Source organism: Macaca nemestrina, chromosome 7 (genome assembly GCF_043159975.1).
Source record: "Macaca nemestrina isolate mMacNem1 chromosome 7, mMacNem.hap1, whole genome shotgun sequence".
Classification (NCBI taxonomy): domain Eukaryota; kingdom Metazoa; phylum Chordata; class Mammalia; order Primates; family Cercopithecidae; genus Macaca; species Macaca nemestrina.
The window spans coordinates 15745750-15770118 of NC_092131.1; the positions used below are offsets into that span (position 1 = coordinate 15745750).

At 43.8% G+C, this 24369-nt stretch overlaps 1 protein-coding gene and 1 long non-coding RNA gene across 13 annotated transcripts in view; one reads left to right on the forward strand and one right to left on the reverse strand.

Annotated features, from left to right (window-relative positions):
* The first annotated feature begins 7730 nt into the window (after positions 1-7730).
* Positions 7731-24369, forward strand: part of LOC105467545 (ataxin 3) — a 65708-nt gene continuing 49069 nt past the window's right edge. For 4 of the 6 annotated variants that reach the window (XR_011625613.1, XM_011717207.2, XM_011717206.3 and 1 more), the window contains exons 1-5: positions 7731-7803; positions 17936-18100; positions 18636-18680; positions 20773-20858; positions 21282-21348. Coding sequence is in view for 5 of the 6 variants with exons in the window: in XM_011717207.2 (XP_011715509.2) it covers positions 7780-7803; positions 17936-18100; positions 18636-18680; positions 20773-20858; positions 21282-21348 (387 nt within the window). In the remaining variant the exon portion in view is untranslated. Of the gene's footprint in view, positions 7804-17935; positions 18101-18635; positions 18681-20772; positions 20859-21281; positions 21349-24369 lie in introns of those variants that run through there. The other 2 variants (XM_011717209.3, XM_071099700.1) reach the window with 2 other exon arrangements.
* Positions 9169-24369, reverse strand: part of LOC139364208 (uncharacterized) — a 65632-nt gene continuing 50431 nt past the window's right edge. Inside the window, exons 3-5 of one of the 7 annotated variants that reach the window (XR_011625616.1) lie at positions 15902-16072; positions 10191-10478; positions 9179-9483 (exon numbers count right to left, since the gene is read on the reverse strand). This is a non-coding gene — a long non-coding RNA (uncharacterized lncRNA). Of the gene's footprint in view, positions 9484-10190; positions 10479-15074; positions 15267-15901; positions 16073-23371; positions 23642-24369 lie in introns of those variants that run through there. The other 6 variants (XR_011625620.1, XR_011625619.1, XR_011625617.1 and 3 more) reach the window with 6 other exon arrangements.

The window sequence follows — 24369 nt, forward strand, 5'->3', positions numbered from 1 at the left end:
CTACTAAAAATACAAAAATTACCTGGGGTGTGGTGGGGTACACCTGTAGTCCCAGCTACTCAGGAGGCTGAGGTGGGAGGTCACCTGAGCCTGTGGAGGATGAGGCTGCAATGAGCTGTGATCGTGCCACTGCACTCCAGTCTGGAAGACACAGGGAGCCCCTGTGTCAAAAAATAAGATAAAATATAAAATAAAAACAATAGAGAAGTAAATAAACTGTATCTTTTAAAAATATTCCTTTGCCTTCAATATATGAAAGCAGATTGATGGGCCAGGCGCAGTGGCTCAAGCCTGTAATCCCAGCACTTTGGGAGACTGAGGCGGGCAGATCATGAGGTCAGGAGATCAAGACCATCCTGGCTAACACGGTGAAACCCCATCTCTACTAAAAATACAAAAAAATTAGTCAGGTGTGGTGGCGAGTGCCTGTAGTCCCAGCTATTCAGGAGGCTGAGGCAGGAGAATGGCGTGAACCCGGGATGCAGAGCTTGCAGTGAGCCGAGATGGCGCCACTGCACTCCAGCCTGGGCAACAGAGCGAGACTCCGTCTCAAAAAAGAAAAAAAGCAGATTGATGAATAATACTTGAAAAATCTGTAATCAATTTGAGGAGCAGAATATTTTTAGAAAGGACAAAAATAGCACTAATCAGAAACATTAGGTTGTATTTCTTTTGTTTTCTTTGGTTTGTTTCAAGCATATATACTTTATTGAGAGCAATATTACACCTAAGTCTTTTGTCCTTAAGGGATATATGGAGAGTTTCAACACAATGCTGTTGTATGTATTTTTTTCTACCTCCCTTTCCTGGAAATATGTGTAGTATTTTTTATGAAACATAAATTGCTAATGCCAACATCTGTAATAGTAAATTGGATTCTCTCTTGATTCATTTTTTATGACACAATATCATCAAGATTAGTTACCAATTTTTAAAAACATGGCCGGACACAGTAACTCCCCTGTAATCCCAGCACTTTGGGAGACCGAGGTGGGTGGATTATTTGAGGTCAGGAGTTTGAGACCAACCTTGCCAATATGGTGAAACCCCATCTCTACTAAAGATACAAAAATTAGGCATTGTGGTGCATCCCTGTAATCCCAGCTACTTAGGAGGCTGAGGCAGGAGAATTGCTTGAACCTGGGAGGCAGAGGTTGGCAGTGAGCCAAGATTGCGCCACTACACTCCAGCGTGGGAAATAGAGTGAGACCCGTCATAAATAAATAAATAAATAAAATAAATAGCCAAGTTCTACTACCTCTTCTTGGAAGCCACATTTTATTAAATTTGTTTTAGGTAGGATTGAATTTAGGAGGAGTAAGATTACAGTGAAACAATACCCTTTAGTTACCGCTGATTTGTGTTGCAAGACCGAATACTTACTACGCATAATTTTTAAAATGCCCAACATTTGAAATTCTGTTAAAGTATTTCGTCTTGGGTAACAAAATTCATGCCAGTTTGGATTTAATAGGTACAGTGTTCAAGAAGATGGAAATATCTCTATGCAATGTCTCTTGTTAACACGAGATTTTTTTTTTTTCTTTTTCTTTTTTTTTTTTTTTGAGACAGAGTCTCACTCTGTCACCCAGGCTGGAGTGCAGTGGCACGATCTCGGCTTACTGTAACCTCTGTCTCCCAGTTTCACACCATTGTTCTGCCTCAGCCTCCCAAGTAGCTGGGACTACAGGCGCCCGCCACCACGCCCGGCTAACTTTTGTATTTTTAATGGAGATGGGTTTTCACCGTGTTAGCCAGGCTGGTCTTGATCTCCTGACCTTGTGATCCGCCCACGTTGGCCTCCCAAAGTGCTGGGATTACAGGCGTGAGCCACCGCGCTTAGCCTTTTTTTTTTTTTTTTTTTTGAGATGGAATTTCTCTCTGTCACCCAGGCTGAAGTGCATGGCGTGATCTGGGCTTACTGCAACCTCTGCCTCCCAGGTTGAAGTGATTCTCCTGCCTCAACCTCCCAAGTAGCTGGGATTACAGGCATATGCCACCACACCCAGCTAATTTTGTATTTTTAGTAGAGATCGGGTTTTTCCATGTTGACTAGTCTGGTCTCGAACTCCCGACCTCAGGTGATCTGCCTGCCTCGGCCTCCCAAAGTGCTAGGATTTGAGCCACCATGCCTGGCCAACACAAGATTTCAATGATGATTAGACAAAAGGTGAGTAGCCTAAGATGACATAGGAAGTGTACTAGAAGTACATCTATTTGGTCTTTTCTGTCTCCATGAAGTCTTTCCTGATTAGCTCAGTAACTTCTCTCTCTGCTACTGAATTATTGGTATTTTTTTGTACCAGTCAATCAAAAAAAACTTCATGCATTAATTCATTGCTCTGTAGTAACCCTTGACCTAAAGAGTAAGATTCGTGCACTTTGGAAGGCCGAGGCAGGCAGATCATGAGGTCAGGAGATCAAGACCATCCTGGGTAACATGGTGAAACCCACTCTCTACTAAAAATACAAAAAAATTAGCCAGGCATGGTGGTGGGCGCCTATAGTCCCAGCTACTCGGGAGGCTGAGGCAGGAGAATGGCTTGAACCCAGGAGGCGGAGGTTGCAGTGAGCCGAGATGGTACCACTGCACTCCAGCCGGGGGGAGCGAGCAAGACTCTGTCTCAAAAAAAAAAAAAAGTAAGATTCCTCTGCCCCTCAAAAGCTGCTAGTTCAGTAGTATATAAAGTAACACTTCCAGTATGATGTAATGGTGCTTTAACGTAGGCATGCTCAAGGTGTAGCGGTGGCACAAAAGACTTTTCCTTAGTGAACTTTCCAGAAGTAAAAGGAAGAAGCTAGTATGACTAGAGTCTGGAGTGACTGGGGCAGAGAGAATCTGGGGAGAACAGAACAGGACAGGTGGTTGATCCAGATCACAGAGCTTTTCAGGCCAGCAATAGGATGGCAATAGGAAGTCACTGAAGGAATTTTTTTTTTTTTTTTTTTTTTTTTTGAGGCAGAGTCTCATTTTATTGCCCAGTCTGGAGTGCACTGGTGCAATCTCGTCTCACTGCAACCTCTGCTGCCCAGGTTCAAGCATTCTCCTGCCTCAGCCTCCCGAGTAGCTGGGATTACAGGTGCCCACCACAATGCCCAGCTAATTTTTGTATTTTTAGTAGAGATGGGGTTTCACCATATTGGCCAAGCTGGTCTTGAACTCTTGACCTCAGGTGATCCACCCGCCTCGGCCTCCCAAAGTGCTGGGATTACAGGCATGAGCCACTGCACCCAGCCGTCACTGAAGGATTTTGAAGTAAGAGTTGTGTAATTATTTAAGAATCCCTGCCAATGTAAGTCCCCTGAAGGTGGGACTGTCTGTCTTTTTCATGGTTATAGTCCCAGGACCTGATACACAGTTATACTTGTTAAACGAAAGAAAATCTTGTACGATTTGCATTTTTGGAAGATCACTGACAGCACCATGAATTAGACCTATTGAGACTGGAATCAGAAGACCAATTCAAAGATCCTTGGACTGGACTACACAAGATAGCAAGAGGGCTTGAACTAAGTAGTAGCAATGAAGACAAGGGCAAGAGAGAGTTAGGAGTGGATTCGTAGCATTTGAGGACTGACTGGAATAAGGGGTGATGTGGAGAAGTTGTGGGAAGAGAATAAAAAATGATTCCCAGATACTTGGTGCTATGATCTGAATGTTTGTATCTTTCCAAAATTCATTTGTTGAAATGTAATCCCCAGTGTGTTGGTTTAACAGGTGGGGCCTTTGGGAGATGGATCAGATCGTAAGGCCAAGTCTTGTGACTGGGATTAGTGCCCTTACACAGAGAGGAAGCTTGTTTGCCCCTTTTCCCCTTCCACCATGTGAGGACACAAAAAAGGCACCACCTATGAGGAATGGGCCCTCATCGGACACTAAATCTGCTAGAGCTTTGATCTTGGACTTCCTAGCCTCCAGATCTGTAATACATTTCTGTTTATAAATTACTCCAAGATATCTTGTTATAGCGCCCCAAAAGGACTAAGACATTTGACTTCATTAATTCATTTGAAAGACATCAACTACAATTAAAAGAAAAAAAAAAAAACAGAAAAGGTGGTTTGCAATTTTTTTCACTTCATGAGACTATGATTTATTTCCCTGGGTAGGCCACACAATTTCTTAAGAACATGGACTTTTCCCCATACAAGGCTGTGAACTGTGCACACAGAGATGCTCAATAAATGGTACCGAATCCTCTCCTTCAGCACCTGGTCCTCTCTGGCAGTCTCCATTCCCTTACCTCTCACTGCCCCCTCTGCTCCTCTGAACCTGCAGTCCCCAAAGTCACCAATTGTCTCCATAGCAACAAAATTTAGTGGCCTCTTATAAGTCCTTGTATTGCTTGACGTACTGGCAGCAACTGAAACTGACTACCCCTTGAAGCGTCCCCTGCCCAGGCATTCCACAATGTCACACTTTCTTGCTTTTTCTCCCTCCTCCTTGGCTATTGCTTCTCTATCCTCAGGGCTCAGCTGTAGCCCTCTTCTCAAGCACTTCTTTTTCCCTAAAATGATTTTATTCACTCCCATGGTTTCAGTTACTTTTTTTTTTTTTTTAAGACACAGTCTTACTCTGTTGTCCAGGCTGGAGTGCAATGGCACAATCTTGGCTCACTGCAACCTCTACCTCCCGGGTTCAAGCAATTTTCCTGCCTCAGCCTCCTGAGTAGCTGGGATTATAGGCATGAGCCACCACGCCCAGCTAAATTTTGTATTTTTAGTAGAGATGAGGTTTCTCCATGTTGGCCAGGCTGGTCTCAAACTCCTGGCCTCAAGAGATCTGCCTGCCTCAGCCTCCCAAAGTGCTGGGATTACAGGCGTGCACCACCACATCGGCCTTAGCTACCTTTTTTTTAAATGGCAATTCTTCATTGAGTTCAAAGCAGCCTCCTGAACTTCAGACCTGGTATCCAACAATTACTCAACATAATTACTTGAATGTCCGTAGACATTTCAAATTCAGTGTCTCCAAAATGTAAACTCTATCTTATTCTCTTCCCAAAACCTTGCTTTCCTCCCTTGTTTCTGCTCTCAATATCACTCCTGTCACAGTGGCTGCCCAGGGCACAAACCCAGAAGTCACCTTCACATTTCGGTCTCCTGTGTTCCCCAATCCCTCACTGTGGTAGGCGTAATTAAGAAATTATTTTAGGCAGATAGAGAGGAAAAGGGGTCCTTAAAAAGTTTTTGTCTCTTTTGAAGCAGTTCCAGAAATGTTTCCTGTCTAGCATGAAAGCCCTGGCTGTTAGACCCAAGCTGGCAACCTTTAATATGCAAATGCTGGCAGTTAGAAACTGGGTCCACCTATAGGGTGATTCCCACCATTGTCCCCTTGCCCTTGCTCTCACATGTGCTGGCAACATGGCCACCCCTGCATATCCCCACGTGTGTAGAACATCGTGGCGCTCTGCATTTGGGTATTAAAAAGCTAGGGTGGGAGGGCCAGTTTTTTTAGAGGGCTACATTAATGACATGCGTGGTCAAACCAGTCCCCTGAGCCCTATGCAAATCAGACACCGCCTCCTGCAGCCTCCTCATATAATTGGCTGGTATCTCCCCTACTCTCCAGGTCTCCTCTCTTGGCTTTGGAGCCCACATCCCTCTGTGTCTACAGGGGAGCTTCCTCTTTCTTTCTTCTCCCTTCCTTCTTGCCTATTAAACTCTATGCTCCTTAAAACCACTCCAGGTTTGTCCATGTCGTTTTATGTAATTCGACTCAAGACGAAAACCCTAGCATTCTTCCACCGGTCGAAGCCGTATCATCACCACGTTCTGTTGAGTCTCTTTACGTCCAAATAATCTCTCAGAATGGCCTATTTCCATCTTTAAGACACCACTGTAGTCCAAACCACCATCATCTCTCCGAAGAGTCCTTCAACAGCAACTGCTTTTTTTCTGCAGCCAGTGATCTTTCTAAAATGCAAACATGACCACGTGTCTTTTTTTTTTTTTTTTTTTTTTTTTGAGACGGAGTCTCGCTGTGTCTCCCAGGCTGGAGTGCAGTGGCGTGATCTTGGCTCACTGCAAACTCCGCCTCCCGGGTTCACGCCATTCTCCCGCCTCAGCCTCCCAGTAGCTGAGACTACAGGCGCCCGCAACCACGCCCGGCTAGTTTTTTGTATTTTTAGTAGAGACGGGGTTTCACCGTGTTAGCCAGGATAGTCTCGATCTCCTGACCTCGTGATCCACCCGCCTCGGCCTCCCAAAGTGCTGGGATTACAGGCTTGAGCCACCGCGCCCGGCCTACCACGTGTCTTCTTTTAAAATATTTATATAGCTCCCCACATCCTTTTAAAAGTACACTTTGGCCAGGTGCGGTGGCTCAGGCCTGTAATTCCAGGACTTGTGGGAGGCCAAAGCAGGTGGATCACCTGAGGTTGGGGATTCCAGACCAGCCTGGCGAACATGGTACAAACTCTTCTCTACTAAGAACACAAAAATAGTTGGATGTCGTGATGCGTGCCAGTAATCCCAGCTGCTTGGGAGGCTGAGGCAAGAGAATCACTTGAACTCAGGAAGTGGAGGTTGCAGTGAGCGGGGAGATTGTGCCACTGCACTCCAGCCTGGGGGACAGAGAGAGGTCCATCTCAAAAAAAAAAAAAAAAAAAAAAAAAAAAAAAAAAAAAAGTACACCTTAATCTGGTTTCAAGGTGCAAGATCTGCACCTATCCTTCCATTCAAGCTTCATCAAACCGCTGCTACCTCCCCGTCTCCCACACAATTTATGAGACTTCTAAGTTCCCTCTAAAGGGTCCGAACACCTACAGTGGTAACAAGTCACTTGGATTTGAATCCTGGCAAGGCAACTTACCATCTGACCTTGGACATTGTGCTGTTTTTAACCTCTCCGTGCCTCGGTTTCCTCATGTGTATGAATAGCATCAACACCTACATCAAAGTTTGCTGTATTAAATTTGATAATATATGCAAAGCATTTAGAAAAGGGCCTAGCTCATAGAAAGCCTTATATAAATATTAACTATCACTTTTTTCCTTTTTTGGGGGGTTGGGGACGGAGTTTCGCTTTTGTTGTCCAGGCTAGAGTGCAATGGCACCATCTCGGCTCACTGCAACCTCCGCCTCCCGGGTTCAAGCGATTCTCCTGCCTCAGCCTCCCAAGTACCTGGGATTAGAGGTATGCGCCACCACGCCCAGCTAATTTTGCATTTTTAGTAGAGACGGGGTTTCTCCATGTTGGTCAGGCTGATCTCAAACTCTCGACCTCAGTTGATTCGCCCGCCTCGGCCTCCCAAAGTGCTGGGATTACAGGCATGAGGTACCGCGTCCGGCCTAGCTATCATTTTTATACAAGTGCTAGGTTTTGGGAGAATGTAATGATGGCTTTTTCTTACTAAATTTTCAGTGGAGGAGGAGGAGAAAGAAAGTAAATAGTTATATGAACACAGTAGAAAGTACAAAGTGGAAAACAAAAAGAGTATCGAACCCAGGTGAGTGGTCCAAACCTCCCCCCAGAAACCTAAGAAACCATAGAAATGGGTGGGAAGCGGAGAAGATCCTCCAGACAGCAGGTGGCGATGTAGCATCCCCCAGAAGGCCCTCTAACAGAAACTAGGAGGACGCGCTACCAAGGTCACGTGTCCCCGGCGTTCACTCGCTCTTCGCTTCACGTGACTCGCATCCTCGCGGGTGATTGGCCTGCGTGCGGCACGTGGGCGGGGGGACCAGGGCGGGGCGGGGTGGGCGGAGGGGAGGGACAGGGGGCGGAGCTGGAGGGGGTGGTTCGGTGTGGGGGCCGTTGGCTCCAGACAAATAAACATGGAGTCCATCTTCCACGAGAAAGTGAGTGTCCGCGTGCGGTGGGGAGCTGTCTGCCGCGCGGTGGCGGGCGTGGAGCGCGGCATCACAGCCTCCCGGAGGGCTGGGTGGGGTCCGAGTCGCCCCCATGCCGATCTCGCCGGGCTAGGGGCGACGCCGCAACCCCCCGCCTCTTCGGCTCGGGGAGGGGAGCATCACCTACGCTCCTACTTCCCCCGCGGCCCCCGCCCTGGGAGCCGGGAGGGAGTATGGGCGGGGCCGGGGGCGTCTCGGGACACGGGAGCGCGGTGGCGCCCAGTGGATTTGCTTCTTCCTTTCTAAGTCACTTTCCATAGCTTTTCGGAGGATTCCTTCACCCCTCCCCAATCCTTCCCTCTCCCTAGGGTCTAGCTACAGTCACCTCTGGGACACCTCCCTCGACCCCTCCTACCCTACTCCTGGCAGAATTAACTTTTCTTTCTCCAGACTGCTCAATTCTATATTAGAGTCTTCCCTACATTTAGATCTTTGAGGTCTTGTTCATGTTTTTTCCCCTGCACCAGGTCCGCGAGCCTCCCGAGGGAGGAGACCTTGGCTCGCCCACTGTAGGGCCTGACACTTAGGAAGTGAAGTAGGAAACCCGTTGTGCCCCTAAACAGGGAAGTCGTCACGAGTTTTTATTACGGGATGTTTGGGTTTGGTTTCTTTTGGTACTCTCATCTTTCCGGAGCAGGCAGCCAGCTTTGTTTTTAGGTATTAGGAGTGGACTGGAATGATTTTGTTGTGGTCTGCCTAGCCTGCTGTCACTTTAACTCTTCAGTGACCATGCACTTGAAGATACTGTTTGTGACATGTGGAGAAACTCCTCGTTTCTCACATGCTATTATCCATCCATTTGTATGTGAGTGAAGCCTTCCCCAGGACAACTTTGGCATATGATATCTTGTTTCATAATAGTATCATGTTTGGAAAGAGTTGCTGGTAAGGCTATTATTTAATAGGAGGAGCAAAGGGTTTTTGTTTTATTAAATGCTTATAAATGATCGTTTATCCCAGACATTTAAAATTCACACACACACAACAAATAAAGCAAAGACAAAAGAATACATTTACCAGATGTAAATCTGTAGTATAAATCTTTTTTTTTTTTTTGAGACAGAGTCTCGCTCTGCCGCCCAGGCTGGAGTGCAGTGGCGTGATCTTGGCTCACTGCAAGCTCCGCCTCCCGGGTTCACGCCATTCTCAGCCTCCCGAGTAGCTGGGACTACAGGCGCCCGCCACCTCGCCCGGCTAGTTTTTTTGTATTTTTTAGTAGAGACGGGGTTTCACTGTGTCAGCCAGGATGGTCTCGATCTCCTGACCTTGTGATCCGCCCGTCTCGGCCTCCCAAAGTGCTGGGATTACAGGCTTGAGCCACCGCGCCCGGCCTAAATCTTTTTTTTAATTTTTATTTTAAAGATGGCATCTCATTCTATCACCCAGGCAGGTGTGCAGTGGAGAGATCATGGCTCACTGCAGCCTTGACTCCCTAGGCACAAGCGATCCTCCCTCCTCCGCCTCCAGAGTAGCTGGGACTACAGGTGTATATCGCCAGGGCCAGCTAATGTTTTTGGAGAGACAGGGGTCTCGCTGTGTTGCCCAGGCTGGTCTAGAACTCCTGGACTCAGGTGATTCTCCCACCTCAGCCTCTCGAAGTGCTGTGATTACAGGCGTGAGCCACTGTGCCTGGAACAAATTGTTAAGTACAATGCTTTTCATTGTAGAAAACATCTCGGAAACTTTTGAAATAGGCAGATTTACAGTGGGGGAGGAAGGCCTCAGTCGTATAGTTGTCACTGATTTTTTGACTTGATTGACATGATTTATAAATCATAGACAATAGAGATTTAGTTGCTTGGCTGAGTAAAGTGTGTGAAAAATACACATGTACTTTCTTAAAAACATTTTTTTTTGAGATCGAGTTTTGCTCTTGTCACCCAGGCTAGAGTGCAATGGCGCGATCCTGGCTCACTGCAACCTCTGCCTCCCTGTTCAAGCTATTCTCCTGCCTCAGTCTCCCTAGTAGCTGAGATTACAGGTGCCCACCACCACGCCCAGCTAATTTTTGTATTTTTAGTAGAGACAGGGTTTCACCCTGTTGGCCAGGCTGGTCTCCAACTCCTGACCTCAGGCGATCCACTCGCCTCGGCCTCCCAAAGTGCCGGGATTACAGGCGTGAGCCACTGCACCCGGCCATATTTTTGTTATTAATTTTCAAAGGCTTTGGTGTGGGACCAGATTTCAACATGGAAGGCCTTAAACATGTTCCACACTACTTCCTGAGAATCAGACAAGATTTTTAACAATATTGATTGTTACCTAGTTGGGACGCATTTCTACTGAACCATGGGATCAATAAAAGCTGGGTGCTAGCCTAGCGAAAATCTACTTACCCGAAAGAAGTCCCTCTTAGTCCGGGTGCGGTGGCTCACACCAGCGCTTTGGGAGGCCCAGGTGGGTGGATCACAAGGTCAGGAGTTGGAGACCAGCCTGGCCAACATGGTGAAACCACGTCTCTACTAAAAATACAAAAAATTAGCCAGGTGTGGTGGCAGGTGCCTGTAACCCCAGGTACTCAGGAGGCTGAGGCAGGAGAATAGCTTGAACCCAAGAGGCAGAGGTTGCAGTGAGCTGAGACTGCGCCACTTCACTCCAGCCTGGGCAACAAAGCGAGACTCTGTCTAAAAAAAGAAAAGAAAAGAAAAAAAAAAGAGTCCCTCTGAATTATCAGCATGTGTATAGGCCTACAGATACTTCAGGAATGTATTTACCATTATCATTAACTTGTATGTACATAGCAAGTGAAGATTCAACAATTTAGTTTTTTGGGCATACTCAAGAGTATGCACCTATAACCATATGGCCCATTGTTAATCTCCTATACAGTCCATTCTAGGAATGTTTGGGCTTACTGTGCCATTTTTCAGTTCACCGCCTTCCCCTCTGCAATATACCTTTAACCCTTGCAAGGTGCTGGGTTTGGAGAGCCAGAGAACCAACTTTGGCCCTAGAGAAGCTGGGTAGTTGGGAATATCTGCCTACAAAGGGCCTTGCAACCACTTCCTCTTGGAACCTTGGTTTCCTCTTTCTGAGTTGTCACTTTGAGTACCCTTTATTAAGTTAGAATGTAAAAACAGTTTCGCACTGATACATCTACAGTGCCTGAGATAGGGCCTGGCACAGAGTAAGTACTCAATAAATATTTGAATGGGGCTGAGCGTAGTGAGACCTGTCTCTACAAAGAATGAACAAAATTAGCCCGGGTGTGTTAGCACACGCCTGTAGTCATAGCTACTTGGGAGGCTGAGGTGGGAGGATTGCATGAGTCTGGGAGGTCGAGGCTGTAGTGAGCCAAGGTCACACCACTGCACTCCAGCCTGGGGGACAGAGCAAGATCCTGTCCCAAAAGAAAAAAATGTATATATTTGAATGGATAAAGAGAGGTCTTTGAGTTTCTGAGATATATATGGTGCTGTTTATCTAAAGTAAACAACTTTTCTGTAAACATTTTAAGGCTTTGCAGGCCAGCTGTAGTCTCTGTCACACATTCTTATGTGTGCATGTTTTTCCCAACCATCTAAAATTGTAAAGTGCATTCTTAGCTACCAGGGCAGGTTAAATTTGGCCCATGGGCTAGAGTTTGCCAACCCCTAACTTAAACCTTTGTACTAACTTTATGACCACTAACTACTGGATTTTTGTTGTTTGTTTTAGTTCTGGTGCCTGCTTTCTGTCTTTTTTTTTTTTAAATCACTTCTCTTTCTGATGTTTCTTGGTGCAGTCACTGTGCCATTTGTATTGGTGATTTTAATGTAATGCAAACTGGGAATAATAACTAAACTTGCTGGGATTGTACATAAAGTTATTGAAAAGATGCTGAGTATTGACTCTGTGGCATTCATTATGCCCTTTTGTGGTTGCTGGATTTTAGCCGTCTTTAGGATATTTGAGCTTTAGGAGAAGCCAAATTCTGTATAAATGACTTGAAGTGCTAATGGCACAGATTTTGAAACCTCTGCCTGGGTTTGAGTCTCAGCTCTGCCTTTTACTACTTGTGTGATCCTGAGCAAGTTACTTAGGATCCCTGTCCTCTGGTTTCCTCCTGTGTAGTGGTGGGGATAATAACATAGACATAACCTCAGAGTTAGAGTGTAGAGAAGGCTCCCTGGCAGATAGTGCTGTAGAAGTACTGGCCATTGCCATTACTCAGATGCTTGTGTTTGCTGATCCTCATAGTAAGGCCTCGGAGAGCACTAAGAGGAGGTGAGAATGCTGCTAGATTGACAGCTTGTCCCCAGATAGCCCATTCCTGAGAGCATCTTAGCTTTATACCTGATTTGTGTTGTAGTTAGTAGTGTCTGTGGTAATTTTAACTAGTTTCAGGTTGGTCTTGAAAACCTGGAAAGGTTGGGGGTAAATGATTTGGTAGCAGTTCCCTTGTGATTTTATAAATTATCTTTGTAGAACTGCAGTGTGCTAATTCTCTGAGCCCAACACAATGAAGTCTGGGCCTAAAATCATAGGATTTCTTTTATTTTTTAAAATTTTTAATTCATGTCTTTTCTTTTCTTCTTTTTTTTTTTTTTTTGAGGCGGAGTCTTGCTCTGTCACCAGGCTGGAGTGCAGTGGCGTGAAGTCAGCTCACTGCAACCTCCGTCTCCTGGGTTTAAGCGATTCTCCTCTCAGCCTCCCGAGTAGCTGGGTCTATAGGTGTGTGCCACCATACCCAGCTGATTTTTGTATTTTTAGTAGAGACAAGGTTTCTCCATGTTGGCCAGGATTGTCTCGATCTCTTGACCTCATGATCCACCTGCCTTAGCCTCCCAAAGTGCTGGGATTATAAGCGTGAGCTACCATGCCCGGCCTATTTTTTATTTTTTTGAGGCGGAGTGTCGCTCCGTCACCCAGGCTGGAGTGCAGTGGTGCAATCTCAGCTCACTGCAACCTCTGCCTCCTGGGTTCAGGTGATTCTCCTACCTTAGCCTCCCGAGTACCTGGGACTACAGGCGCCTGCCATCACACATGGCTAATTTTTGTATTTTTAGAAGAGACAGGGTTTCACCATGTTGGCCAGGCGGGTCTAGAACTCCTGATCTCAAGTGACCTACCTGCCTCGGCCTCCCGAAGTGCTGGGATTACGGGCATGAGCCACCATCCCCAGCCAAATCATGAGATTTCAATACTGCTGAACTTTGATTATGGCAAAGTGAACTACTGCTTTGATTAAAGCTTGATGCGAGAGGTGGCTGGGGATAGTTTGAGATAAGGGCAAGGCAGGAAAATGCATAATCTTAGGTGGGCTCATTGTCATTGTACAATTCTTTTGGTCTGTGTGGCATTTGATCTGTCCTATGACTTAAGTTACGTTTATTTTTGTTTTTATTTTTATTTTTATTTATTTCTTTTTGAGAGACATGGTGTTGCTCTGTCACCCAGGCCAGAATACAGTGGCACAATCATAGCTCCATGTAGCCTTGAACTCCTGGGCTCAAGTGATCCTCCCACTCAGCCTCTCAAACGGTTGAGATTACGGTATGAACCACTGTGCCTAGCCTTAAGTCATTTTTAAATTTGTACTGAACAGTTTGTCCTTTCCTTCCATTAAATCATATTAGAAGTACAGAACTTGATATTTCCTGTAGCAATACAGTGTATCTTTGATGAAGTTTGATTTCAAATACTTATTTTTCATAATTTAAAACTATTTTTTATAGAGATAATTTTAATCAAATATTTGGATGTCGCTATTGCTATATGTGATATTAAGTATGGTGACCATAGTTTGTAAACTCCAAACTGACAGCAGGACAGGAAATTTGTGTTAGCAAAGGCTTTTTTCTTACTGTTTGAATTTTTTAAAAATTAGGTACCATACAGAGAGGAGCACACAAATCGTTAAGAGTACGGCTCAGTGAATTCTCACAAAATGAACATGTATAAACAGCAAGTAACAGAAGATTTACCTGCATCCTATAACCTCCCATTATTCCCTTTTCTAGGTACTCTCTCTCCACTGCACTCCCAACAAAAATAACCCCTATGCTGAATTCTGATATCATAAATGAGTTTTGCCTAGTTTTGAGCTTTTGTGACTGGAATCGTACAGTGTGTATACCCTTTTGACTCTGTCCTCTTTAGTTTACCATTGTTTGAGAGATTTATCCATACTGTTCCAGGTTGTTGTAGTTAATTCATTCACATTGTTATGTAGTATTCCTTTGTGAGTAAACACAATTTCCATTCTGCTGTGATCCCAGCTATCCATTTGGGTCGTTTCCAGTTTAGGGACCATTACAAATAGTAATGCTATCTGTAATGCTATTTTGTGTTACTACAAATAGTAATGCTATTTGTAGCACAAAAATAGTGCTTTTGTGAACATTTTTTTTTTTTTTTTTTTTTTTTTTTTGAGACGGAGTCTCGCTCTGTCACCCAGGCTGGAGTGCAGTGGCCGGATTTCAGCTCACTGCAAGCTCCGCCTCCCGGGTTCACGCCATTCTCCTGCCTCAGCCTCCGGAGTAGCTGGGACTACAGGCGCCCGCCACCTCGCCCGGCTAGTTTTTTGTATTTTTTAGTAGAGATGGGGTTTCACCGTGTTAGCCAGGATGGTCTCGATCTCCTGACCTCGTGATCTGCCCATCTCGGCCTCCCAAAGTGCTGGGATTACAGGCTTGAGCCACCGCGCCCGGCCCTACATTCTTATACATATCTTTTGATGAATATATGTTTGCATTTCTGTTGTTTACATTATGTACCTACTAATGGAATTGCTAGATCATAGGAGATGTACATGTTAAGCTTTAGTAGATGCATTACATAATTATTAGTTATTATTGGTTATACCAATTTACTCTCTCACCAGTAGTATACAACAGTTTCTATATCTCTGATCTCCAATATTTTAGCCATTTTAGAGTTTGTGTAATAACACATTGTGGTTTTAATTTACATTTCCCTGATGACTAATGAAGTTGAGTACCTTTTTTGTGTTCTTTATAGCTATTTGACTGTCTTGTGAAGTGCTTGTTTGTCTTGCCTTTTCTTTTCTTTCTCCCCTCCCCTCCCCTCCCCTCCCCTCCCCTCCCCTCCCCTCCCCTCCCCTCTTTTTGAGACAGGTTCTTGCCCTGTCATCCAGGCTGGAGTGCAGTGGTGCAATATCAGCTTACTATAGCCTCAACCTTTTTGGGGCTCAGGTTATCCTCCTATCTCAGCCTCCCAAGAAGCTGGACTACAAGCACACACCACCATGCTCAGTTAATTTTTTAATTTTTGTAGAAATGGGGTTTCACCATGTTGCCCAGGCTGGTCTCAAACTTCTGGACTCAAGTAATCCTCCTGCCTTGGCCTCCCAAAATGCTGGGATTACAGGCATGAGCCACCGCAGCCAGCCTTGGCTGTTTTTCAATAGGTTATAAGTAGAACATCTGTATATCCCTTCAATTTGCATATCATTCAGTAAGAGTTGCACTCTGGTAGTAGAAATATAGAAGAAAGAGAAAGAAGTGGAAACAAAAAGTCTATTTTCATGAGAAGACTTGGGGGCTAGTGTTCTCTCTGGCTCCAAGCTACTTATTCCTTACCAAAAGATGAGGATAAACTTATCTCAGACTCAGGCTGTCTCAATGCTGTCTTCCTATTCCGTTATACACATATAACCCATATTTTTTTCACCAGCTGAATTTTGTTCCTAGAAAATTGATTTATCAGGAAAAAATTCCGTCTTGCAAGGTGGTTCTCTTTAGAGTCTACTGTGTAACATAGCTCAGGACAAATTGCGTGATGTCAGATAAGTTGGGTTAAGGAATAGACCTTATTGGGGAAAGAGAGAACTTGGAGGGCCAAGGTTAGCAGGAGAAGGAAATGTTCTCTCATCTGCTATCATTTCAGGAAGGGGCAAACCTGGTGTCTGTGTTCACAGGGAGGGATCCATCTATACGTGATTCTCCCTTCTTACCAGGTAGCATGGGAAAGCTACTGCTGTGGGGAGGAGGATTACACACAGGTTACTCGGTACCAGGCACCCTGGACTTGGATTCAGGCTGCCAGTTGTGTGAGAAACTGCCCTGCACTTGAAGGTTCTGAACCCGTGGGAGGTTGTACCTACCTCCCATAAGGAGGAAGCCTGTCGTCCCATGGGAGCTGAGCTTGGGTGCAGTCCCTCTTGCTGGCTTGTCCAGGAGTGAGCTCCAGGGTTGTTTGGGACAGTTCTGCTCATTGCATTACGCTGCGTGTACATTATCTGTAGAGTTCCATGAAGAGAACTTCAGCTCTGTAACTGCAAGTTTTAACATGGAACAGAATTTTTCTCACCTGTATTGATTCTTAAGATTTGAAATTCTGTCAACAAGCATTTAAATTGTGTGGAGTTTTTTTTTTTTTTTTTTGAGACAGAAGGCTGGAGTGGCAGTGGCATAGTCTTGGCTCACTGCAGTCTGTACTTCCCAGGTTCAAGCGATGCTCATGCCTCGGAGTCCCGATTAGCTAGGTGTACGGGTGCACACCATCACACTGGCTAATTTTTGTATTTTTAGTAGAGACGGGGTTTCGCCATATTGGTCAGGCTCATCTCGAACTCCTGGCCTCAAGCAATCCACCCTCCTTGACCTCCCAAACTGCTGGGATTACAGGTGTGAGCCACCATGCTTGACCGGCATTATGTTAAAAGAATAAATGTTCTAGGCAGCTAGGCACAGTGGCATGTTTCTGTAGTCCTAGCTGCTCGGGAGGCTGAGGTAAGAAGATTCCCTTGGGCCCTGGAGTTCAAGTCCAGCCTGGGCAACATAGTCAGATCTCATTTTTTAAATAAACAAATAACTGTTCTAGAGACTAAAATTTCCTTTCACCATTGGTAATTTACTGTGGAATCTCCAAGAATGAACTTATTTTAGGTAGTGAAAATGAGGGAGACTAAATGTTTTATACAGTGGTTTTTAGTAAAGTATGAGATTTGATGCATTTGATAGATGATAATGTTTTTTTGTTTTTTGTTTTTTATTTTTATTTTTTGAGACAGAGTCTTGCTCTGTTGCCCAGGCTGGAGTGCAGTGGTGTGATCTTGGCTCACTGCAGGCTCCGCCTCCTGGGTTCATGCTATTCTCCTGCCTCAGCCTCCCGAGTAGCTGGGACTACAGGTGCCCGCCACCACGCCCAGCTAATTTTTTGTATTTTTTAGTAGAGATGGGGTTTCACCGTGTTAGCCACGATGGTCTTGATCTCCTGACCTCGTGATCTGCCTACCTCGGCCTCCCAGAGTGCTGGGATTACAGGTGTGGGCCACTGCACCCGACCGATAATGTTTGTTTAAAATAATTCTTAAATTTTTGATCATGTAATGTAGTTTCATTAATAGTAGATTTGTAAAATAAATGTTAACAAATGAAAATGCTTGTACCTATGTTAATTATACTTATCTAAAGCTGAAAGTTCAGTTCAACTATGTTAAAAAATAGTTGGAGCCGGGCACGGTGACTCACACCTGTAATCCGAGCACTTGGAGAGGCCTAGGCGGGTGGATCACAAGGTCAGGAGATCGAGAGCATCCTGGCTAACACGGTGAAACCCCATCGCTACTAAAAATACAAAAAATTAGCCATACGTGGTGGCGGCGCCTGTAGTCCCAGCTACTCGGGACGCTGAGGCAGTAGAATGGCGTGAACCCGGGAGGCAGAGCTTGCAGTAAGCTGAGATTGTGCCACTGCACTCCAGCCTGGGTGACAGAGCAAGACTCCGTCTCAAAAAAAAAAAAAAAAAAAAAAGTTGCCCAGGCGCGGTGGCTCACACCTGTAATCCCAGCACTTTGGGAGACTGAGGCAGGCGGATCACAAGATCAGGAGTTCGAGACCATCCTGGCTAACATAGTGAAACCCTGTATCTACTAAAAATACAAAAATTAGCCGGGCATGGTGGTGCATGCCTGTAGTCCCAGCTACTCGGGAGGCTGAGGCAGGAGAATTGCTTGAACCCAGGAGGCAGAGGTTGTGGTGAGCCGAGAGTGCTCCACTGTACTCCAGCCTGGACAACAGAGCAAGACTGTGTCTCAAAAAAGAAAGAAAAGTTAATGATTAAATTATTTAGGGGAAAATACTGTGCAATTCTGTTTAATAAGTCACATTTTAATTTTTTCTTTTGGAAATATTAGCAAGAAGGCTCACTTTGTGCTCAACATTGCCTGAATAATTTATTGCAAGGAGAATATTTTAGCCCTGTGGAATTATCCTCAATTGCACATCAGCTGGATGAGGAGGAGAGGATGAGAATGGCAGAAGGAGGAGTTACTAGTGAAGATTATCGCACGTTTTTACAGGTACTGATGTTAAACTCACTAAGTCACATTTCTTTCTTTTTTTTTTTTTTGAGACGGAGTCTTGCCCTGTTGTCCAGGCTGGAGTGCAATGGCGCAATCTCAGCTCACTGCAACCTCCGCCTCCTGGGTTCAAGCAATTCTCCTGCCTCAGCCTCCCAAGTAGCTGGGATTACAGGCACACGCCACTATGCCTGGCTAATTTTTTGTATCTTTGTTAGAGACGGGGTTTCACCATGTTGGTCAGGTTGGTCTGGAACTCCTGATCTCATGATCCACCTGCCTCAGCCTCCCAAAGTGCTGGGATTATAGGTGTGAGCCACCACACCCGGCTTACATTTCTTTTAAAAACGTAGATACTATTTAGAAAAGGATGTGCCATTCTTCCTATAGGGATCTGACTGGTGAATTATAACTGCACTGTTAACTTTGGAAATGGAAATGCAAAGATGTTATTTTAAATATGCACGCTAATGACAGTTTGTATCCTTCTTTCCCCACCCCCACGCGTGCTTCAACTACCTGTCAAAATTAACAGCAGCCTTCTGGAAATATGGATGACAGTGGTTTTTTCTCTATTCAGGTAAGTAGTCACAAGCATCTACTATGTGTTGCTTACATCCCAGGCCCCGTTTCACAGCCTTTCAATAGTCACTATAACAAGGCGACCTTCAGAAGTTCTTCTAATAGATCATGTCTACAGAGTATAAGATTATACTCTAGATCACTAGATTGTGATCCACCTGCCTCAGCCTTCCAAAGTGCTAGGTTTACAGGCATGAGCCACCATGCCCGGCCAACTAGAGTACTAGATTTTTATATAGATAAACATGAAAGGATTGTAGAATCTTCATATTAGAGTGGGGCATTTAAAAATTCCTTTTTGAGAAAGATTATTTAATTTGCATCTGGATGCTAATAATAACCTTAATTCTGGCCAGGCGTGGTGGCTCACACCTGTAATCCCAGCACTTTGGGAGGGCGAGGTGGGCGGATCTCAGGGTCAGGAGATCAAGACCATCCTGGCCAACATGGTGAAACCCTGTCTCTACTAAAAATACAAAAATTAGCTGGGCGTGGTGATGCAAGCCTGTAATCCCAGCTACTCTGGAGACTGAGGCAGGAGAATCGCTTGAACCGGGGAGTCAGAGGTTGCAGTGAGCCAAGATCGCACCACTGCACTCCAGCCTGGTGACAGAGCAAGACTGTGTCTCAAAGAAAACCAAATACCCTTAATTATAATAAGTCCCAATGTCTCAAACTTACTATTTGTTGGGTAAACTTAAGAAAATGCAGTACCTTGCTACCATCCTTTTAAATCAGCCTACCAGACTGGATTTCCTTATTATGGTCTGTGGCTTTTGATTTTTCTCTTTGAGTTCTTTGGTGGTTATATATATGTACTTGAAAGATTCTTTTATCTGCGTGTCTTTCATTCTTTTCTGACACTGTGAGTTGTATCCAGAGGTCTTTCAGAACCTCTCCTGAGCGACCTATCTCTGCAGATACCTTTGTTTGTATTTCTCTTGTACTGCCCTCCTGGACTCCTCCTCATCCACCAGCATTTCCATCTAGTGCTTTACCGTGCCACTGTTAACAGGTAATGGCTACTGCAGGGCTGGAATCAGAGGTCAGAGTAGGCCCAGCACTTGGCGTTTCCTATTTGTGCCTTGCTGCTCTTGGTACCCACTGCCTTGCACTCACTTTCTGTCTTTGCCGGTACCTGGTTGACTTGCTTCTTTGTTGGCTACCTTGGAGGGTAGATAGTGAATTTTCAGAAATTTCCCGTTTTTTGTCAGACAGATTGAAATAATCAGGTTTGCATTTTGTTTTTTTCTACAAGTGGCAAGCCCATGACCCTGGAAGTCTGATACCTATGGAAACTTCAGTTTAAGTGCCCAGGGAGAACTTATTTTGGTAGACACGATTTCTGACATTGCAAGTAGTAAGTTGAATATACATTTTCTAAAGTAGCACCCACGGCAGCCAAATTACCAGATGTATATAGTAGACTAGTTTTAAGAATAGCACTTATGGGTAGAATATACATACATCTGGATTTTTGAGACAGTTTTATGTAGGAATTGTGTGGTTTTCTGGAACATCTCAGAGACCTGGTATGAAAAGCACTCTTCTAATATACATGTGTATGTTTTTTATGGATTTAGTGATATATCTATACACACACACACTTTTGAAAACCTATAGCCGGCTGGGCGTGGTGACTCATGCCTGTAATCCCAGTACTTTGGGAGGCCGAGGCGGGCACATCACAAGGTCAGGAGTTTGAGACCAGCCTGGCCAACAAGGTGAAACGCTGTCTCTACTAAAAATACAAAAATTAGCTGGGTGTGGTGGCGCATGCTTGTAATCCCAGCTACTCGGGAGCCTGAGGTAGGAGAATCACTTGAACTCAGGAGGCAGAGGTTGCAGTGAGCCGAGATCATGCCACTGTACTTCAGCCTAGGCAACAGAGCAAGACTCTTTGTCTTAAAAAAAAAAAAAAAAAAAAAAAACCAAAAAAAAACCTGTAGCCTTCTAGAGAAATTTATATATGAGGTACACAACTAACATAGCTATACTTCTTAAAGTGTTTACACAACTGACATAGCTATACTTCTTCAATTTGGAATGGAGTGGTTTGGCTTATGAAAAGTTACTATTTTTCTTAACAGGTTATAAGCAATGCCTTGAAAGTTTGGGGTTTAGAACTAATCCTGTTCAACAGTCCAGAGTATCAGAGGCTCAGGATCGATCCTATGTAAGATTTTGTTTTGCATTTCATACATTTCTTTTCCCAAATTTGATTTTTAAAGATATTTCTTAAAGAAGAGAAATATATTTGGAATACTTGTGTTTTGATGTTCCCTGTTTCATTCCCTCAGACTTTCCTATTTCACCTTTGTGATGTCCATGAGCATCTGCCCTGTAGCCTTCCTGGCACCCCAGTGTCTGTGGCAGCACAGAGCTGCCCCGTAAGTGGTGCATGAGGCCATCTTTTGGCCCGGCATCACTAAGCTGCTGCAGAGACGTTCATATGGTTGTGTGATCTTTTAAAAACATCAGTGACACTTAACTGTAAATCTAATCTTAAATTATCACAAATTTTATATAATGTTTGCCAGTAGACAACATAAGTATGAATTCAATATTTCAAGTTAATATTGTGTGTTTTCTTTTTTAGAAATGAAAGATCATTTATATGCAATTATAAGGAACACTGGTTTACAGTTAGAAAATTAGGAAAACAGGTAACATTTCTTACCCTTCCTTGTCTTTTTTTCTTATATTATGCCCCATTTAAAACTAAAATGTGGGCCAGATGTGGTGGCTCATGCCTGTAATCCCAACAGTTTGAGAGGCTTAGGTTGGGGGATCACTTGAAGCCAGAACTTCGAAACTAGCCTGGGCAACAAAGGGAGGTCCTGTCTCTTTAAAAAAAAAAAAAAAAAAAAAAAAAAAAAAAAAAAAGCCAGGTATGGTGGCTCACATCTGTAATTCCAGCTTTCTTGGAAGGCTGAGGCAGGAGGATCACTTGAGCTCAGGAGTGTGAGGCTGCAGTGAACTATGATTGTGCCACTGTACCCCAGCCTGGGTGACAGAGTAAGACTCTGTTTTATAAAACATAAAAAGAAAAAAAAAATTTTAAATTAAAAAGAAAAAACAAAAGGATTGCTGACTTTAAAATTAGGAAACTGACTAGTAATGTGTGTGTTTGTGGCATGGTTATCTATCTTGATAGATAGAAATTTGTCATTTTAAAACATATCAGTTTTCCTTGTAAATTTATTTGTGACAAGTATATGCAATTTAACTATATCATAAGAAAAATTTTATATTAAATATAATACAAATGTGGTTACTTTGAAGTGGGTTTTTATGTGATGACTATGTTCTGTCAGTTAATTACTACATTTGTAGATTTGTATTTAGCATAGTGCTGTCACGAAGCCTGAAATAGTGTCAAGCATGAATAAAGCATTCAATTATGCTTGCTTTAGTGTAAGATTATTCATATGATTCCAAAAGCCATGTAATACATACGTCTACATAAAATCACTTCTATTTGTTAAATAAAACATGAAATATGTCTTGAGCAAGCTATTTTAAGAAACAGAATCATTTAACATCCTTTTTATTAGAATTTTGAATCTTTGAAAGAGGGTTCTTGAAAACCAGCTAGCACAGTAAAAAAGAATAAACTAGTGATACATGCAGCAACATGGATGAATCTCAAAATAATTATGCTGAAAGAATAACCCCGAAACAGAATACTACATGCTGTATGGTATCATTTATTAAAAGTCTAGAAAAGTGCAGAATCATCTGTAGTGATGAAAAGCAGATCCACCAGTGGTTGCCTGGGGATGAAAAGGCTAAGGAAGAGTGAGAGGGGAGGGTCAGAGAGAGGCATGGGAAACGTGGCAGTGATTAATGTGTCACAGTGTTGGTTGTAGTAATGGTTTCATGGGAGTACAGTATACAAATGTCAAAACATTTCAAAGGCCAGGTGCAGTGGCTCATGTCTGTAATCCCGGCACTTTTGGATGCCACGGCAGGAGGATCACTTGAGCTCAAGGAGTTCAGGACCAGCCTGGGCAATGTCACAAGACCCCATCTCTACAAAAAAATGAAAAAAAAAAAAAAAGAAAAATTGGCTAGGCGTGGTGATACATGCATGTAGTCCTAGGTGCTAGGGAGGATGAGGAGGGAGCCCAGAGGTCAAGCCTGCAGTGAGTCATGATCGCACTACTACACTCCAGCTTGGGTGACAGAAGGAGATCCTCTCTCAAAAAAAAAAAGTTTCAAATTGTACACTTTAAATATGTGAAGTTTATTATATATCACTTATACCCCAATAAAGCTGTTTGTTTTTTTAAAAAAGTAAATAAAAGCCAAAAAAGATATGTCAAGAAAGTATATTGAATTAAATCTATAAGAGATAATTCAAAAACAAAAACCCTATTGTTATCTTTTAAGTCACCCAAATCAAATTTGGGAAAAGTCACCTACTTAGCTTCATCCTAAGTTGGTTCGTTCTTTCTTTCTCTCTTTCTCTCTTTCTGATGGATTCTTGCTCTGTCACCCAGGCTGGAGTGCAGTGGTGGGATCTCGGCTCATTGCAACCTCCGCCACCCGGGTTCAAGCAATTTTCCTGTCTCAGCCTCCCGAGTAGCTGGGACTACAGGTGTGCACCACCACACCCAGCTAATTTTTGTATTTTTAGCAGAGACGGGGTTTCTCCATGTTGGTCAGGCTGGTCTTGAACTCCTGACCTCAGGTGATCCTGTCCATCTCTGCCTCTCAAATACAGGGAATACAGGCGTGAGCCACCATGCCCAGCCCTAAGTTGGTTCTTTCTTAAAGTTCTTCCTGAGGAGCCAAGAGCAAGTTAAGGAGGTGTAATCTAGAAGCTTACAGTGGAGGCTAGCTGGGTGCCGTGGTTCACGCTTGTAATCCCAGCACTTTGGGAGGCTGAAGCAGGGAGATCACTGAGGCCAGGAGCTTGAGACCGGCTTGGACCAACACAGTGAAACCTTGTCTCTACCGAAAAAAAATTTAAAAAGTGCAACTTAGAGCAGTAGAGGCTGACACGAGTGGGAATCACCTCTAGGTAAAAACCAGGGTAGGGTACTGCTGAGATTATTTAACCTTTGGGTTTTATTTACGTGTTTTTAAAAATTATGATCCAGTATTCTTTACTTTTTTTGTATAAAGTAAGCACTGAATTTTTAAGGTCTGTAGACTTAGATTTCAGAAGTACCCTCGTATTAATTTGCAAATAAATGTCTATCTTATTATTTTGAGAGATTTAAAAATTTTTAGTTCTTCAAAATTGAATTTTCACATTTTGAATTACATTATCTTTGACAAATACAGAAGATGTTGGCCGGGCGCTGTGGCTCATGCCTATAATCCCAGCACTTTGGGAGGCTGAGGTGGGTGGATCACCTGAGGTCAGGAGTTCAAGATCAGCTTTGCCAACGTGGTGAAACCCCGTCTCTACTAAAAATACAAAATTAGCTGGGTGTGTTCGCGCATGCCTGTAATCCCAGCTACTTGGAAGGCTGAGGCAGGAGAATTGCTTGAACCTGGGAGGTGGAGGTTTTAGTGAGCCAAGATAACGCCATTACACTCCAGCCTGAGCAATAAGAGTGAAACTCTATCTTTAAAAAAAAAAAACAAAAAAAAAAAACAAATACAGAAGATGTCAAATTTTGGTTTATTTTATTTTCTTTGGTTCTAATTTATATTTTTGTTTAAAACTATAT